Here is a 17653-nt window from a genome sequence, read left to right on the forward strand (position 1 = left end):
CGAGGATAATACCTAAAGACATTAGATTCAAACCTATTTTAGGGGGGCGCGGTGGCTCAGTGGTAAAGCGTTCGATCCCAGCCCCCGCCAAGTGAACTTTGTGGTGGACAAACACGTGCTCGTGGGTTTTCTCGGGGTTCTCCCGTTTCCTCCCACTTTCTTCATTCCACCATTTCACTCATCTCTCATCATCACCGTCTCCTTTAGCCTAACCGGCATAAACGTGGGACGTAAATCTTAAAGATTTCATTTTCAAACCTATTTTACTCGGCTGGAGATAGTATGCATGGAGAAAGGATTATGTCTTTGTTGCGTACAATCTTGAAGACCATGAATTTAGTCCCTTATTTATTAACAGAACACTGCAGTACTTACAACTTATTGCCGTTTTATAGTGAAAAGAGTGCTGTTCAGGGAGGATCCATAGAAAAGTTATTCAAGATATAAAATTTTGATTATTTTATAGTTGCAGTTATATTAATATTGATAGTCACTCACCATCTATTTTCTTACAAAATGCTTGCACGAAATACTCGAGAAAGTTTCTCAGAGGAACATCTTTCTATATTACTTTCTGTTCAAGAGTAGAATTATGATTTAGCGTGTCCACATATTATTTTTATAGTCTAGCATATATTCACATTATCTATTATTTACGAAAGAACGTGCAAGGCAAGAAGAGGATTTCTGATTTTGCTTGAACAATATATCGTATGTCACAAATGGTTTGAGATAAAAAAAAAAAAAAAAATCAAAGTGTGACAGAAAAATGTCCGAGGGTGTAAGGAATGGAGTACTCTACTTGTCCCACAGTGTTCTCGGTGGATTATTCGATTTTTTTAAATATAAAGGTGTATGTCATATACGCCTTATGACATTTTGCTACCTCATCCCCCCCCCATTCATTTGTGATTCCTAACCACTCTACGTTTTATCTAAATGTTCGAGAACTCACAATTAAATATTGACAATTTCGTAAACGTGCACCATACCTACAAAAGTTAATTGATTTACCATGATAGTCTTTTCAGGGATGTAAATAATTATATACCTTGGTATTTGTAGATTTCCTTCATTAATGTCAGTATGTACACATTGATAGAACGTACCCTGTCCATAAAGAAATAAAACAGATTTTGGTAGATATAATTCACAGATACGTGTCGATGTTTACTACATTATAAAAAATGACTTTTCAGACTTCTTCGTCTATCTCTGTTGCAAACTTGGTGATCCTGCGCCCGGTGCAGGCTTGAATCATCTATCACCTAGTACGCCATTTTTTGACTTATTTTATATGACCTTTTATGAATGTTTTCTACGTGGGAATTATATATTAGCTTAGCAAAAATATTATCTTTAGCCTACACATATTACTCTGTGAGACAGTGGAGGGAAAATGGATTTCCCTATAAGTAGACCAGAGAGAATTCGTACGCATGTAGGTTCATTTTGTTAGGAATAATATCTGTGTTTAATTGGATGACATTTATAGCTGCGTCTTTAGAAGCAAACATTCTGATTTGAAAGCTAAATCCAGGTTCAATCTGTATTATGGCGATCGTTATGTAACGAAGTGGCATACGACTTCTTTTAAAATGTGTAGCATTCTTACTTTAAGTACAGGTTAAATTTCAAGAAGTCATGGTAACCTAAGAAGCACTGGATGTCCAGTATGGTTGTAAAAGAAAATTTAAGAAAGTACGTTGATATTCTTATAGTTTTAATACTCTTTTTACTGTGGGTACTACTTGATTCACACATATATGTCACTAAATAAAATATTTTTCAATAATAGAAAATTTAATCTTTTTTTATTGAAAATACAAATGTACATATTGGAAATGGTGAAGACTTTACAAATAGTAGTCTAAATAATTCTAATACGAATAATCAGAAATTTCCTTTTGCTTCTATTTTATTGCCTTTTTTGAACTAACATGTTCAATTCTTTATTTTTTTTTTTAATGACTTCTAGATTCAAAGTGGAATATGTGAACTTTCCACAGAAACCCGTATAAGACATTCTTGACAATATATCAAAAGACCGTTTTGTTTATCAGTATTTTTGAAATATGAAATTAAATAAAATCAGCAGGTACTATGGGAAGTCATGTAACCACACACTTCGGAACTGAGATTAAATGGAAGTGTAGTTTCCTGAATATGAAACAGCAACTTCACATTATTTAATAAGGTTGTCCATAAAACAAACATTTCCTTTAAAATACATTTTCACTAAATCCTCTTTAGCAACATTTATATATAATACTGAAGTAAAAAAGTGGTGGACAACATCATGTCAATTTTCTTGAGGGTTCTGCTTCACTCTACATTCTCATTTCACCAATTTCATATACATTCATATCCACCTCCTTTAGCCTAAAGGGCATAACCAAGGGACGCACAATTTGAAATATGATTTCATTTTGTAAAAAAAAAAAAAAAAAAAAAAAATTGCAGACCAATCTTTTACTACCTTCAAACCTCGTTACCTTACATGAATATCTAGCGGGCATTTCACGCAACTACTCCAAACCACTACAGTTGCATATATACGAAATGTACACTTTAATCAAAGTGCTACCTTAAAGGAAATACAAAAATTCATTCTTCGGTACATAGTTGTACTAGTATACGTTTCCCGATTGCGGAAAACTGTCATCCTTCATTGATTTTTGAAGCAAGTATTAAAATAGTATTTAAAAAACCAAGGCCCAAAATTTTACGGACCATAGCTTCGTAGCCAAATGCCTTCATCCCACAATATTTCACAAGCTTGTATATCAGGTTAAAATCTACGACCATGGCAAGTTTTAACTAGATGGGATGAGTTCGGTTGAACTGGTACGATATATAGCGCCTTAATTTTTCAGGAAAAGATCAATGAAAAGTGGGGACGGAAAGCAAAGAAATATTATATGTATGATCGTAGTTAAAAAATTACGCAACGAACAAGACATTTAAAACTCACAATTCGGATATGCACAGTCATTTAAAAATAATAAAAATGTGTATCTTTCTGGAACTTTACATCCTTACTTCCAGAGTTACAGATAACATATATATTATTGTTTTCTTCCTTGATCATGTACGTCAAAACATTTTATTTGTAGGTTAGTATATATCTATTAAAATAAGAACAAATGTTCGTTTTCTTCAATATGACTGCTCACGTGAAATTAAATTAGGTTGCTGCGAATTAAATGTTCGCTCCCAGGTAAGTAGTGATGGGCAGTGGGAATATTCCCGGTGGGAAGGAATTTAAAAATGGGAATATTCCCGGGTTTTTTCCCTGGCCTATAAATTCTCGGGAAGGAATTTATTTCCATTAATTTACTTTATCTTCCAAATTATAAGAACCATATGGCTAATTACTTTATTTTAATATATTATGATTTACTTCTAAGTTTTAAAGAATTTGGAGGTTAAAAAATTTAAAATTCTTTGATGGTACTTTATATAACTAATAATATGATTTTTAAAGTTCCATTTTCATTTGCACTAAAAAGTAGGGTAATTGTTTAGTATTGGGGGGGGCCAAAACTAGCAAAAAATAGGATGATTTACGGAAGAAATGAGTTGATAGTGATGTTCAAATAGTCAAGAAAGTATCGAACACTTTTTTTTTTTTTTTTTTTTTTTTTTTTTTTTTTTTTTTTTTTTTTAGGGCAGTAGGGGATTTATACAAAACGAAAAGGTAAGTGGAATTGATTTATGTGAGAAAAGAAAGTCAATTGTTGCTAACGAAGATAGAAAACAACGTGCCATGCCTTCATTCGATAACACTCGCTCTGCAATGATGTCTGAATTTAATGTTGGTAACGTAATTTAACGTATGAAACCATAAAATAACCGCATCGGAATAGAATATCGCAAAAAAGTAGGTGCAAAAGCTGGCCCCCAATGCTGAAGAACAGCCAAAATTAGCAAAGTACTAATTTACAAATGATGAAAAGGAACCATTTTGTAAAGCAATTTAGAATTATGTAGAAATAGAGATGAAGTACTATTAATAAACCCTGAACCACCATTAGTACTAGATGTCGGTCTGTCTCCTCTCTCTGACTCGAATTTTTGAAGAGGTACTCGGACTTCTTTTGCATGTGAATTAACGTATGGAATTTCGAGAAATAGGTAGAATGAAAGGTCGTGTAAGGCAATGTTACGTGCTAAAATATAAAGATAAGTAAGTATCTTACAAATTTTGTGAACATAAATATGTATGCGCAAATGTTGATAAATTGGTGAGACATGTATCTTGTAGCATTTACCCAACCTAATTTGTTTATAACATTTATACATTTAATGTGTTTATAATATCGGTAATAGAGTCAAGTTGAGCAAATCCACTTACATATAAATTTAAATTGTTACTATATAATTTTTTCACACATATTTAATTGATAGAACATATTGTGAATAAATATCCATTTATGGGTACTCTCTAAATATAATAAACTGTTAATAAAGTAACATGGTACCGTTCAGAACATATATTTTAAAGAATCCTCTGTAGACAACAGTAATAATATGCTGTGATATAAAAATTAATTCAACTTTGAAATCATAATATAGTAATAGAATGCAATTTTCTTTCTGATTGTACATCCCGGGAATATTCCCGAAAAATTTCTTCCCGGGAATTTACCCATCACCACAGGTAAGTAATCTCCAAAGCTCCACTAACATAAAATATTCAAATACCTGGTTAATCAAAATAGTCGCCATCGCTCAGCCAGCAATTCGATTCTGAGGCAAAAGAAGCATACAATGTGAAGAAGTCCTCAGCCGCATGTTGCACCACCAGATCTTTAACCCTGCATCCCTCGCGCGGGGTAAATATGACCCCAGAGGGATATTATTTGTTTGGCTTTCCTAGAGAGTTGGCAATTCTGACCCGGCCAGCCTACTAGCTGTCTGTTGTATTGTCTACTTCAAGGCCAACAATTAGTTAGTTGTTTACTGCAACATTTTTCGTACACAAAAAATACGTTTAATATAAAGTGGGGACACTGTGACCCCACGCGAGGGTTCTTGATACCTAACATTGCGCGAGTGGTGCAGGGTTAAGGGAAGTTCTTCTCTCTTAAGAAGTGATCAAGATTTTTCAAGAAGTGCAAGTCAGTGGAAGAGATGTCAGAAGAATATGGTGGGTACGGAATGATTTCATATTGCAATTAATGGAGAGCCTGCACCGTCCTTTGCGCGATATGTAGGCGAGCATTGTCCAACATAAAGACACCATGTCTGTTGACCGTTCTGGATACTTGCCGACAAGTTTGACAAATTTCTCGCAGTTAAGCAATGTAACGATCTGGATTCGTGATTTCACTTCGCCTGTGAAATATATGACGATTCATCCCACCATATGAGGAACATCCATTATTTTTGGGTGGAGTGATGGTTTAGAAAATCATCCTAAACTTTTATCAGGATCCAACTATTGTACTGACGAAACTGTTGTTTACGATAGATAAAGGGAGTTCATTTTTCGTCTGAAGTGACAATCCCGCTGCAGGAAACGTTTACTTACTCTTGGAAAACTACACAGTTCCACATGGCAATTTTTGTTGGCCTATTTCAACTTGTGTGGCAACCTTTTTTACCTTACCGATATCATGGAACTACCGAACGACAGTGATATGATGTATGCCAACTCATTTGGTCCAATGTCACGAACAGTTTAACGAAGCTTCTGCTTCCACGTTGCTTCTGAGGATCTCGTCCAAACATGACATTGGTCGGTGTCCACGGGATTTTGCAATGCTGTGTCAGTGGAACGAAATTTTACAGACTACCGGGGAATGGTGCGTTCATTCGCCATTCCTGGTCCAAGTGCACTGTTAATGATTTTTTTCAGCTTTCTGTGCAGAACGTCCCAGTTTAAATTTGCAAAGAAAATCACTCGTAATTTTGTTGTTCATGGTACACTTTCATACGACCCTTTTCAAGAACGCACTACCTCACCGTTTCCTAGACGTTTACAGAGTTTCTGTTGTTAGACGCGTGGCTTCAATCCATCCCAGTGTTATGTTGCTGATGTAAGTTTCCACGAGACGTCAAATAAACATTTCATTCGCAGCAACCTAATACTATATCCATAATCCTTGTAGCATATGTCATTCTGGAGAGAAAAGCTTCGAAATCAGACAAGGTAATTACCACTGTTTTACTATATATACCACCCTCAAACACAAAACCATGTTTTTCAGCATATTGGATTTTATCACAATAAATTGTCTAAATATTCATTTTAATACATGTGTAGCTGGAATTTACTTTTTATAAATTTCGTTCAAATAAACTAAGGTTTTAAGGTGGATCACTAGGTGTTCTCAGTGCTATGCTAAATAGTGCGGCGTTGCCAGATAGTGTAAAATTGTTATTAATGCCAAATAATAAAGAGAGTAATGATGAATTTCTGCTGGGATACTTAATCGAAAAATTAATTTTCGACTCTTACCGCAATTCACAGCTAAGTTCCGCTTCTCGAACCGCAACGCTAGGATCCACGATGTTCTTATTGTGACTATCACAGTAAACGTACAAATTTGGCAACAACGCATTATGACGTTCTGCGCAAGTTTCTTCTCAAAATCTATTTTCTTAAATGTAAATTAATGTTTAAATAAAATGTGAAACATAACACGAAAAATGGTCAAACAATATGTCTATTTCGTAATAAGATTGTTACTTTAAAATACTTTATACATACAAATAAACATTTCATAAAACTGAGCACTTCTAGTACGATCTAACAAGTGCTATCTTGTGTGCTTATTGTAAAGCGAATCAAATATTTTCTTTTATTTGTTACCTTTTTCGATATCAGAAGACACAACCAAATAAATCAGTGTCTTATGTTGTAGCTGAAACACAACTCTATCTTATAATACAATATTTATAATATGTAACGTTTCATTGCACAGTAGTTAAGGGATGAGCTAAAATAGGTGTATGTACTGATTTCCGGGTAGTGATCCACCTTAATTACAAAAAGAAAGATACCACAATAAATGAAACAAAAAAACAAAGTGTCTATGTGTGATCCGTATAAGGTAGAATAGTAGGCACGAAGCTAAATATCCATTCATAATTAGAGTGAATTAATTTGAAGGTTATTTAAGTGAGAATACAATCAGCAACATTGAATTACCGACCCTCCTTATGATTTCTGACCATGTCTTTATCTTCATGCTGTGATGACTTGTGTTTTTTTGACGATGTAATACTCTGTGATTTGTGTGGTGATGTGCACTTCTGTTTCTCACCATGATGTCTTTTCTCCCTTTCGTGGTGTCTCTTTCTACCAGCGTGTTTGCTTAGCGACAAAGGATGCTGTCTCCCCGTCTCTTGTCCCTTGAACTTCTCTAGCCGATAATCCTTGTACTTGTTCGAACTTATAGTCTGAATTATGGTGTTTTGTAAGAAAGTCTTGTTTGTTTTCGGCAAAGGACATCTCTTCCATGCTGTAGCACCAGATATGGAGGCTCGAACGGCTCCGCGTCTTGCTTCTCTTAGCAGTTCTTCTTCAGCAAGTCTGGAAACAAAAATACACCCTTCTTAATAAATGCACATAAATCAAGTAATCTATAGAAATAAAAATGAATGTAACGATGTTTGATAGTTAACTCCTCCTAGATTGTTGTACCGATTTTGATACTTTTGACATAAATGAACCCTGGTCTAAATTCGTAAAAATAATCGAAAACTACCGATATTAGTACCCAATCCATAGCTTTTGGGGTCACTGAGATGATTAGTGACACTTGAAATGGTGTTTAGGTCCAGGTTTAACCCCTTATCGGGTTGGTATTAAGGGGGTGACATTACGAATTTTTATCATTGCAATGCAATGCGTACCCTAAGGGAGGAGGGATTCAAATGACATAGTCCATATCAATTCAAGCATTAGGGTTACTTTTACAGCATCAAATGTTATTGAATTTAATATATGTTAAAAAATTCAGGACAAATTTGTTCTGTTCAATAATAATAATAATAATAATAATTCCTGCCCCGTGATACAGGCCACGAAAGTGGCGCCATTTCTCATATGATCTATTTCTGCAATGGTTCAAGATATTTTATTGCTTTTTGCTTTATTTAAAAGATAATAATTTACTCATCCAAATTATACTCCCCGTTTGGAGTATGTGTCCAAGTTCTTGTGCTCTAGCCTTTTGAATATTAAAAAAAAAAAAAAAAAGTTTTTAAAATGCCAATCCCAAATGTTTTTATTTATTTATTTATTTATTTTTCTGTTGTTTAGTACTACATTCCTTGAAATGGGAAACTTCAACTTTTGAATTTAGCAGTTTTTATAAACAATGTTTATACTTTAACTTCTGTGGCTAATCCTTGATTGCAGTTTTTTTTAAATTTTATTTTATTTATTTATTTTTGTCTCAGAAGCACCAATCCCAGAAATTCTAAGAATTTTGCAGGAGTTGTATTTCAAAGGGTACTGGATATCCTGAAAACGAGAACACGCCAATTTTAGATGTTCTCATAATGGTTTTGTAAAATCCACCCTTGGACTTAAAAAAATCATGTGCTCAATGTGATGGAATAAAAACAATAAATTAAATAAAGCTGGAACTGATAAATTGTTTTTATTATTCAAAAACAATGTGGAATCATCCAAATTATTCAGTAATGTAAAAGAACCTTACAGAAGATTCTGAAAACATCCATATAATCCCAGAACGTAACAGAACCATCCGGATAATTGTAGAATGTCAGAATCATCTAGAACAATCCGAAACCATCCAAATTATTCCAGACTGTAACAGAACTTTCTGGAACGATCCAGATAATTCTGTGTGTTTGGCCTAGCATATAAAACGGACGACATATGAATTTACAGTTCAGTTGTCAACAGGCGAACAAAGAGAACATGTCACCGAAGTTGCCAAACATTATCTGAAAGTTTTTGTGAGGGTTCTGCTGATTAACTGAATTGTAGGGTATTTTGTCTAAAGAACCGACTTCCAAATGTGTTTTAACTGGGGCCACAAGAGAATGAAGTGTGTTGACTATTTGCATTTACATAAAAGAATGATATATGTATAAGACTAGTAAAATAACATACTTTCTCCAGGTTGGGAATAAGAGTGCTCACTTCAAGGTTTTGTTTCGAAGTCAGGATGTTTCCAGTGATGACTTTCTGTGTCCTAAATGCTTTGACAGAATAATAATGACACTAAACAAGAAATCTCTTGTCGTGTCGATGATGAAGATTTTTTTATCTACAGACGAAGGTTTACACTTCCTGAATGAAATCAGCTATAGATGTTAAAGGTTAATGTTAGTCCTGTTAAGAAACCATAGTCTGTGAAACCATAGTATTGCGCGATTGTATTCCAAATGTGTTATCCTTAGGGAAAAAAAAAAGTTTCAGTCGAAAGAAGCTGAAGTTATTTCACGTGAGCAGTTTCTGTTGTCATGGGTAATACTAGTTTCTGTTCTCATGGTAACTAACCTTGACCTTGGCCTCCTGGCGGTCAGGTGGGTGTGTAGTAGCAGGCTGACAGTGCTGACATCTATCATGTATGAATACGAAAAATAAGGAACGAACCTTCATACAGAAGAACAACAAGTAACCGACTAGATGCAGCTAAATTGTAACCTTCAAAATTTAGAACGTAAAATCTTCAGAATGTGGGCAGTTGAATTGTATATGTGCTATGAGTGTTTGGACTTTCTATTAATCAAAAATGAACATTTTTAGAATAACTAGTCGGTCTACAAGAAAACAAGTATATCGTAGTAAATTAAAGTGATTTATTATAACAGTGTTTTGTAAATGAATTATCGGCAAGTGGTGAAATTATGAAATTATTTGGACTGATTTTCGGTGATCCTATTGGAAGAAAATGAATGTGACTAATAATGTGGTTTGGTGATATGTCATTCTTTTTTTTTTTTTTTTTTTTTCGAACTGTGGAAATTATCAGATAAAATTGTTTGGATCAAAGTAGCGTACGTACCATTTAACGAGATATATTTGTATTTATTTAAAATTTGCCACACTTTCGTTTGAATGCGGAACATTTTCTTTTGTTTCATTTGTGTTATTATTAATTGGATTTCAATTAAAAATTTATTTTCATTAACTTGGCTATTTTCAATTGTCTTATTTGAATAGAGAAGCCCATTCCGCAGTTGCAATTACGGTATTGAAAATATCATGTAACAACTATGGATCAGTCGTGAGCTATACAGCGAAATTACGGTAGCTCTGTGAGGGAAAACTAACCAAACTCTTCAAAGAAGAAATTCTATCTTCAGATGAAAATCAACCAAAGAAGCATATGCAACCTATCGGAAATTTATGTGAAACATCAATTCATCTACTGAATCGTGTGAACCCTACAATGAAAAGATGCAAGTTTTAGCAATCATCTCAGTGTCGCTTACAAAGGTACAAATGTTGCACCACATTCCACCACAACAAAATACACAGTGGACAAAACAAGCAATGTGAGGTCTGCAAAAGGAGTATTTGGAAAACCGGATTCGTATTAAGGTCATCATGTGAATGAAGCACATGTTCAAACTACACAGTCGTTTTATCTGAATAGGACTGTTTTCGCTAGATCGCCAACAAAAGAGATACTATAGCAGTTGCAGAAGAAAAAGTTGTGTAAGGGAAAAGAAACATGATCGCAAGATCAAAGAAACTTTCGCTATATATAAGAAGAAACGTTTAGTAGCCTACTCAGGATGATCAACATGTTATGCACTACGACCTAAATAGATGATTCCACGCCCAACTAGAGATGTCTGCTTATGTGTGTATTGTGCCAATTTTATTTATTTATTTATTGAACAAATTCCCAGATACAGCATAACTTTGCCATTTTACACAGGGACATGCTATCAAAAAAAAAAAAAAAAAAAAAAAAGAACAACATAGAAAAAAGAGTATAAGAGTAAAACTATTCCGTCAAAGCTCGTTTAATTGCTCTTTCAAACACTGGGTAGCTCGAAAAAATGTCTACATCAGTTGTTACTTGATTATAACAGTTTGGTATTCTATAAAAAAAGAGACCTCTGTATAACAGCCAACCTAGGACGGGCAAGATGGAATAGGTGGGTATTCCGGGTGATGCAGGAAGGGACACGTAAGGATAGTTCCTGAAGTAATATTTCCGATCTTAAGCTTCCATTAACTATTTTATGTAGATATTTCAGGTCAGAGATAATTCTGCGTATTTCAGGAGTCTGAATATTAAGATGTCGCAAGAGCTCCTTCTTAGATAATATTCGAAGTGCAGGAACACGAAAACGGACTATAGCGATGAAGAAATTGAGAACAGAATCAAGTCTGGAGAGATGTGTAGGTGCTGCCATGGCCCATATGGGAGAGCAGTATTCGATCTTGGGCGCTATTAAAGTCTTATAAAAAGTTGCTAATGAAGAAACAGTGCATAGTTCGGTGAATCGATAAAGAAGTCCCAACATGCGCATTGAATTCTTTAGTATTGAGGAGATATGGTCAGAGAAGGTGAGTTTTGAATCAAAGATAACACCAAGAGCGTTATGACTAGCAGAATGTGTGATAGGGGAATCGTTGATATGGTATGTGGAGGGAACAGGAGACTTTTTCAAAGTAATAGTAATACTGTCACATTTCTTACTGTTGAGTTTCAAGTGCCACATTTCACACCAACCTGTAAGGTAATTTATGTCTTCCTGTAGAGCAATTGTGTCATGGAGACACGATATTTCTCTGTATAACTTACAATCGTCAGCAAAAAGCAGAAGGCCACTAGGTTGAGCTGATAAGTGCGTGTAGAGATCATCCATATACAGGACAAACAGCAGAGGCCCAAGCACACTCCCCTGAGGCACCCCTGAGATCACGGGTTGGGGGTTAGAAGTCGCCCCTGAAAGAACAACTCTCTGTTTACGGTCCTTCAAGTAGCTTGTGATTAGAGAGAGAAATTTGCCATGTACATTAAATCTATTGGAGAGTTTATGAAGAAGATGAATGTGACTGACATAATCAAAGGCCTTCGAGAGATCAAAGTAGATAACATCTAATTGAGTATTGTTATTCATACATTTGACTGCACAGGAAAGAAGAGTACTTAAGTTTGAGAGACTTGAGCTTTTCGGTAGAAAGCCGTGCTGAGAACTATGGATGTAAGGTGAGGTGAATTTAAGTAGCCTGTCTTTGATTATTTTTCCGCAGATAATTGATATTACAGAAAGAAGAGATATTGGCCTATAGGAGGATACATGATCTTTAAGTCCTGATTTATATATTGGGGTCACGTGAGCTAGTTTCCAACTGGTGGGATAATACCCTTCCTTGAAGCATCTATTGAATAAGATAGATAATGGAACCGCAATAACTGAAGCAGTTTTGTTGAGAAAGAGAGGACTAATTTTATCAGGTCCAAGTGATCTATGTGGAGATAACGATAGCAAGAGAGCCAGAACTTCGCCCGGGGTGGTAGAGAGAATGGATTTTGAACTTTGCATAGTAATTTTGAAGAGCTTACCCATAGGCGTGACATACGACACCTTAGTTGGATGTGTGAAGTCGTCAGTAGCCTGTAATGTACAACGAGAGATTTCTTTGCTTGAGGAATGTGGTGACTACCATAGAAAGGAAAGATTCGCCTCACAAACGCTTGGTGTGAAAAACATAGCAGATGACTCTTCTAAGGTTACATATGCAACATGGGAGGAAAATAAACTTATTAAGAAAACTGTTGCCATTGATACCTTCATTGACAAACTTGCGAAATAACAGTGTAAGCAGTAACACACCATCTGAAGGAAAACATTGCAACAACAAAACATTGCAAGAGCGAAAAGACATGTAGAAGCTCAACAATTCTGTTTAGTGCTTAATGTGATTTTGTTAAGAACTGATTTGTGATTCTGCCATAACAAGTACAAGGGTATCATTGAAGTAATGTCCAAGTTTCAATTTTTACAGGAGTTATATTTTCAAAACAAGATCACAAGTGTTCGAGTTATGAGAGATGAAAGAGGACATGACTCAGTACATGCACTGTTGTCAGTGTGCAAAGTTCAACAGCTGCAGTCAGAAACAGAAAAGATCATTATTTATGATAGTGTCCCTAGCCATTTTAAAAATCGTTACCAACTGTTTGAATTAACGAAGTCGCTTGTGTCAATGGAGTGGGTATACAGTGCTACTTGTCTTAAGAAGGAGTCTTGCGAATGGTGATGGGGCCTGCTAAAGCACCACGCTACAAAACATAATCTTTCTCTTTCCAGCCCAGCTACAGTTGCAATTCAGAATGTCAAGGATTTTACAAGAATGGTAAAGTCATACACATCATCAGCCCTCGTCCTGTTGACAAAGAGGAAGTGGAAGAACTCTGCCAGCAGAAAATAAAAGAATGGTCCAACCAAACTAGCCCTGTGAAACTAATTCGTAAGTCACATGTTTGGGCTCATAGTGGTGGGCAAACTTATATTTAAAGAGCCAGAAGTAAGAAATTTAATTTGTCTAACCAAGGTCTCAGAAACGGCAGAATATTTAGATCTACAACTACAAAGAGGTATGTTGAGTGGCCTCTGTGTACGACTGTGACTGGTAGCTTGCAGAGTTTATAGATACCAGTTGTGAGTTAAATGAAATTGCCTTGAACTTTATGACACCACATTGACCAGCTGCTGGATATAAATTTCCACCTGTGAGACAGCAACACAAACATCAATGCTTACTTCCACTTAGTGATGTTTTAATGATTGTAGGTGCCCTAGTTCCCAACAGGAAGGTATCGCTCAGTATCAAAGGAGGATGCTCATGCAGTTGAACATATTTAAAATCACTGAATTGCTAATTTCAGTTCTAAGCACAGTGCAAGTAAATGGTATGCTTTCGAATCTGTAATATGTTTTGGAGCTTACACATGTATTGTGGAAGCTTTAATATGTTTGAAAGCTGTCTATCTTTATTCAGAACTAAAATGCCATGTAAGACTAGATTTTGATTTCACGAGACCAACATGTGAGAATGTGGTAACAGAAATTGCTTTAATGTGTGGCAAACTTTTCAATTGTTTATTGTTCAACTCAGAAGTAGATCACCTTTTCAGACCATGTAGTACTGTATGGTACTGATCAAGTCACAAAATCAAACTTTTCGGGACGGACATACACACACACACACACATATATATATATATATATATATATATATATATATATATATATATATATATATCAGAAGGTTACAGTGCGAGAACTTGGACTCACATCCCCAAGCAGAAGATATAATTTAAATTGGTAAATCATTATCTTTCAAATAGAACAAAAGCAACTAAATATCTTGAGCCGTTCCCGAGATAAAACACTGTAATATTCTGCCGAAATACGCACGTGTGAAATGGTGCCCAAGCGCTATTTTTGGCGGCCTGTATCTCGAGCCATGATTTTTTTTTTAATAAAACAAAAAATACGGATTTCTTGCTTTGTCCTAAGTCCTGATTGTAGTTACTTCATGAATTCGTTATTCGTTAAAAAGTAAATCTGAAAGCTAGAGTCTGTGCTTTGAAATTTAAAGAAATAGTAAAAAAAAACAAGAGGTCCTAAAACAGGCCTTTCAGAAACATTACAATAATTTATATCGTTGATATTGCAAATGGCTAGTCGTCCCAATGATATACAGCAAAATCTACCATATTGACGATCTACCTAATTTGATAGCGTATTATGGTACTAGATCATAATATCATGGGTTATAATTCTTTTCTAAGGTAGAAACTAGCATATGCAAGTTCAACAGACTTCACTGTATTAAAATCTCCATTTAAAGCCTAAGTATTTGGACTTCTTCCGTACCGTTGTGATAATATGGTCTTCTAAAGCCATGGGGGGGAGGGAGGGAGGCAGAAGATTTTTTAAACAAGACTGTGCATTCAAAAGAATTTTGTATAAGAGGAGTCAAATCTTGCAAATTTTGGTACACGACACTTCTGTATTTATTACAGTACAATTAAAGCAGGTTAAGATTCAAGGTATAGCCCCCTCGTGTTAGACTGTTTGCAGCTACCTTTCCGTCCTCAGAGGCAAAGATGTTAGTCGTTTCCATTTCAACCTCCAATTTCAGGTAGTGCGCCATGGCCCGAAACAGTAATCTGAGGGGCAGAGTCAGATGAGTATATAGCAGGTGACATCAGTTTGATGCGTTTTTTTTTCTTTCTTTTCTTCTTCTTTTTTTTAAAAAAAACAGGGTGTGGTTTTGTGTTACCCTGTTGCAGCAGGACGCGCCTTCGTTCGCAAATGCGGCACATTTTTGCAATGCACGAATGCAGGTGTAGTGCAGCATACATCCGATTCAACTGTTCGGAATAAAGGTTGATATTGATACTATGATCGTTACAAAGGAACTCGATGTGAATAACCCCCTCGTAGTTCCATCACACACAGGGTATGAGTTTATACTCGAAATGGCCCAGTTTGAAAACCGGTTCTGGAAGATGACCCTCGTTAAACCATTGTTTTTGCATATTCGGGAAAACACCCTCTTCGTCGCATGCGACAATCCATTTCAGGAAACTCACATCATCCAGATTTTGTAGCAGTTGTCGCCACATCCACTCTTCTCTGCCTAAGCTAGGGTCAACTCACGTGGCACAACGCGGCAGCAACTGCTTATTTTCCCAAGTTCGTGAAGGTGACCCACTACAGTGAACTGGAATATGCCTGTACATTTGACTATCGTCGTGTACTGGTAGATGAATTTTCCTAAATGGCGTGTTGTATGACCTCAGAATCTGTTACCCAAGAGCAACTGTACATTGATCTTCGACATTTTTACAACACACACGAAATTTCTGGAACCAACGAGTTGCTGTACCGTGAAAAACTGCACATTCTCTTTCGCATGACAAATGTTTTGGGTTGGTGGCACCGGGTTATGATCGAATTTAAACTCATGTAGTAACAGTTCACACATCAGACATTACTAAGCATTTATTGTCACTACTATTAAAAACTGACAGAAGATACAGATGCAGTTGCAGCGTTCGTATCAAGTAGTCCGCTTACCACACTACCTCTTAGGCCAGTTCGACCTTTTACTTATGATAGATCGCAGCGTATATACGCATCTACTGTTTCGGTTATGGGAATATTGCAAGACTTATCCCTATATACATAATAATGAAATCTTTGAGTTTTACGTCCCACGGTTATGCCGGTTAGGCTAAAGGAGACGGTGATGATGAGTAATGAATGAAATGGTGGAATGAAGAAAGTGGGAGGAAAGGGGAGAACCCCGAGAAAACCCACGCACACAGTGTTTGTCCACCACAAGGTTCACTTGGCGGGGGCTGGGATCGAACCCGTGACCCCAAGCACCAGAGGTGAACGCTCTACCACTAAGCCACCGCGGCCCCTAATTATATACAAACTACGCTAATTTATTCGATTATGATAAAACATAGTGTATACTCAAAAATGAAAATTCAATTTCCCCCCTCCTCCCAATGATTAAAAAACATGTTCAGTTATTATTTTTATAAAACAAAAGTCATTTGATATCGATAGAATATTGCGTAAATTTTTCTAAGAATTCTCAATCATTTCTGTTGTAGTGGTATTATGGCTCTGTAGTAAGAGTTGTGTAATATTCACATGAGTTTAAGTCAGTTGAATATGGAAAGCGCAAATCTTTGATTACTATAGAACATAATTGACCAGTTGATTCATCCGCAATCTTTCATTATCACATTTCATTTGCATCAATTTTTACATAAGTAACTAAGACCTAAAATCTACACATGAAGATATAAAACCGTAATTGATGTTATGAAAGAGGAATAGAATAGGATAGAATATAGGTAGTAGTCAACAGGATTCTAGTTATTAAAGGATACTAGATGCAATAAAGGAAGAGAATATTCAGAAGTTATTTGTTTAGAAAAAACGAATTAAAATGTTCCATGAATCTAATTATCACATCGGTGCATATTGGAAAGAAGCTCACGCTTGGAAGTTGCATGTTTTGTATTTTCTCGCCTTGAAACATGAGTCATAAAAATCAATTTGTTTACAGAATGTGTTCATTCGAATATAATGAAAGTTACCGTGCACATTAAGATATTGGGACCCTTTTCATAAACTCCTTTCTGATCACTTTTGTGCTTTTAAATAATACCTTAATGTATTCTACGGTGTTATTTTCTTCACGCATGCACAAACAACTGCGTACAGGTCGATAATATATCTACAAACCAGGGTTGGCAAAAAAAAAAAAAAAAAAGATTTTTTTATTGAAATAACCAAAGAAACCCGGAATTTTTGGTTTAAACCCGGTTTATTTGGTTTAAACTAAGTTTTTTGGTTTAAATAATTTCTCTATGTATTTATATCGCATATGGACAGAAATAACTTTTGTTTCGCTTTGATGTTATTATGCAACAACCAGGTTATGCTGGAAGGGGTCACATAAGCTTCAAGTTGAATCCAAACCGCTTCTCGGATTAAATCCGAGAGAAATTGTCCTCCATTTGAACTCGAAACCGGGGGCTAATTGGCCACAAATGCGACATGTCTGCCAACTCACTCACGAAGGACTCCTGATAAAAATACGTTGTACTGATCTTTACATATCTGTTAATATAATTGTCAAGAGTCACTTCACAAGAACAAA

The 17653-nt window shown here is 35.6% G+C and overlaps 1 protein-coding gene across 1 annotated transcript in view; it reads right to left on the reverse strand.

The window, feature by feature from the left end:
• Nucleotides 1-2422: 2422 nt before the first annotated feature.
• The window catches only part of LOC145688188 (uncharacterized), a 28118-nt gene continuing 12887 nt past the window's right edge, over nt 2423-17653 (reverse strand). The window contains exon 2 of the mRNA XM_081762059.1: nt 2423-7543. Coding sequence (XP_081618185.1) covers nt 7156-7543 — 388 coding nt within the window. The 3' untranslated portion in view covers nt 2423-7155. The remainder of the gene's footprint in view (nt 7544-17653) is intronic.

This window comes from Thermobia domestica, chromosome 6, assembly GCF_964235325.1.
Source record: "Thermobia domestica chromosome 6, izTheDome1.hap1.1, whole genome shotgun sequence".
In the NCBI taxonomy this organism is placed as follows: Eukaryota; Metazoa; Arthropoda; class Insecta; order Zygentoma; family Lepismatidae; genus Thermobia; species Thermobia domestica.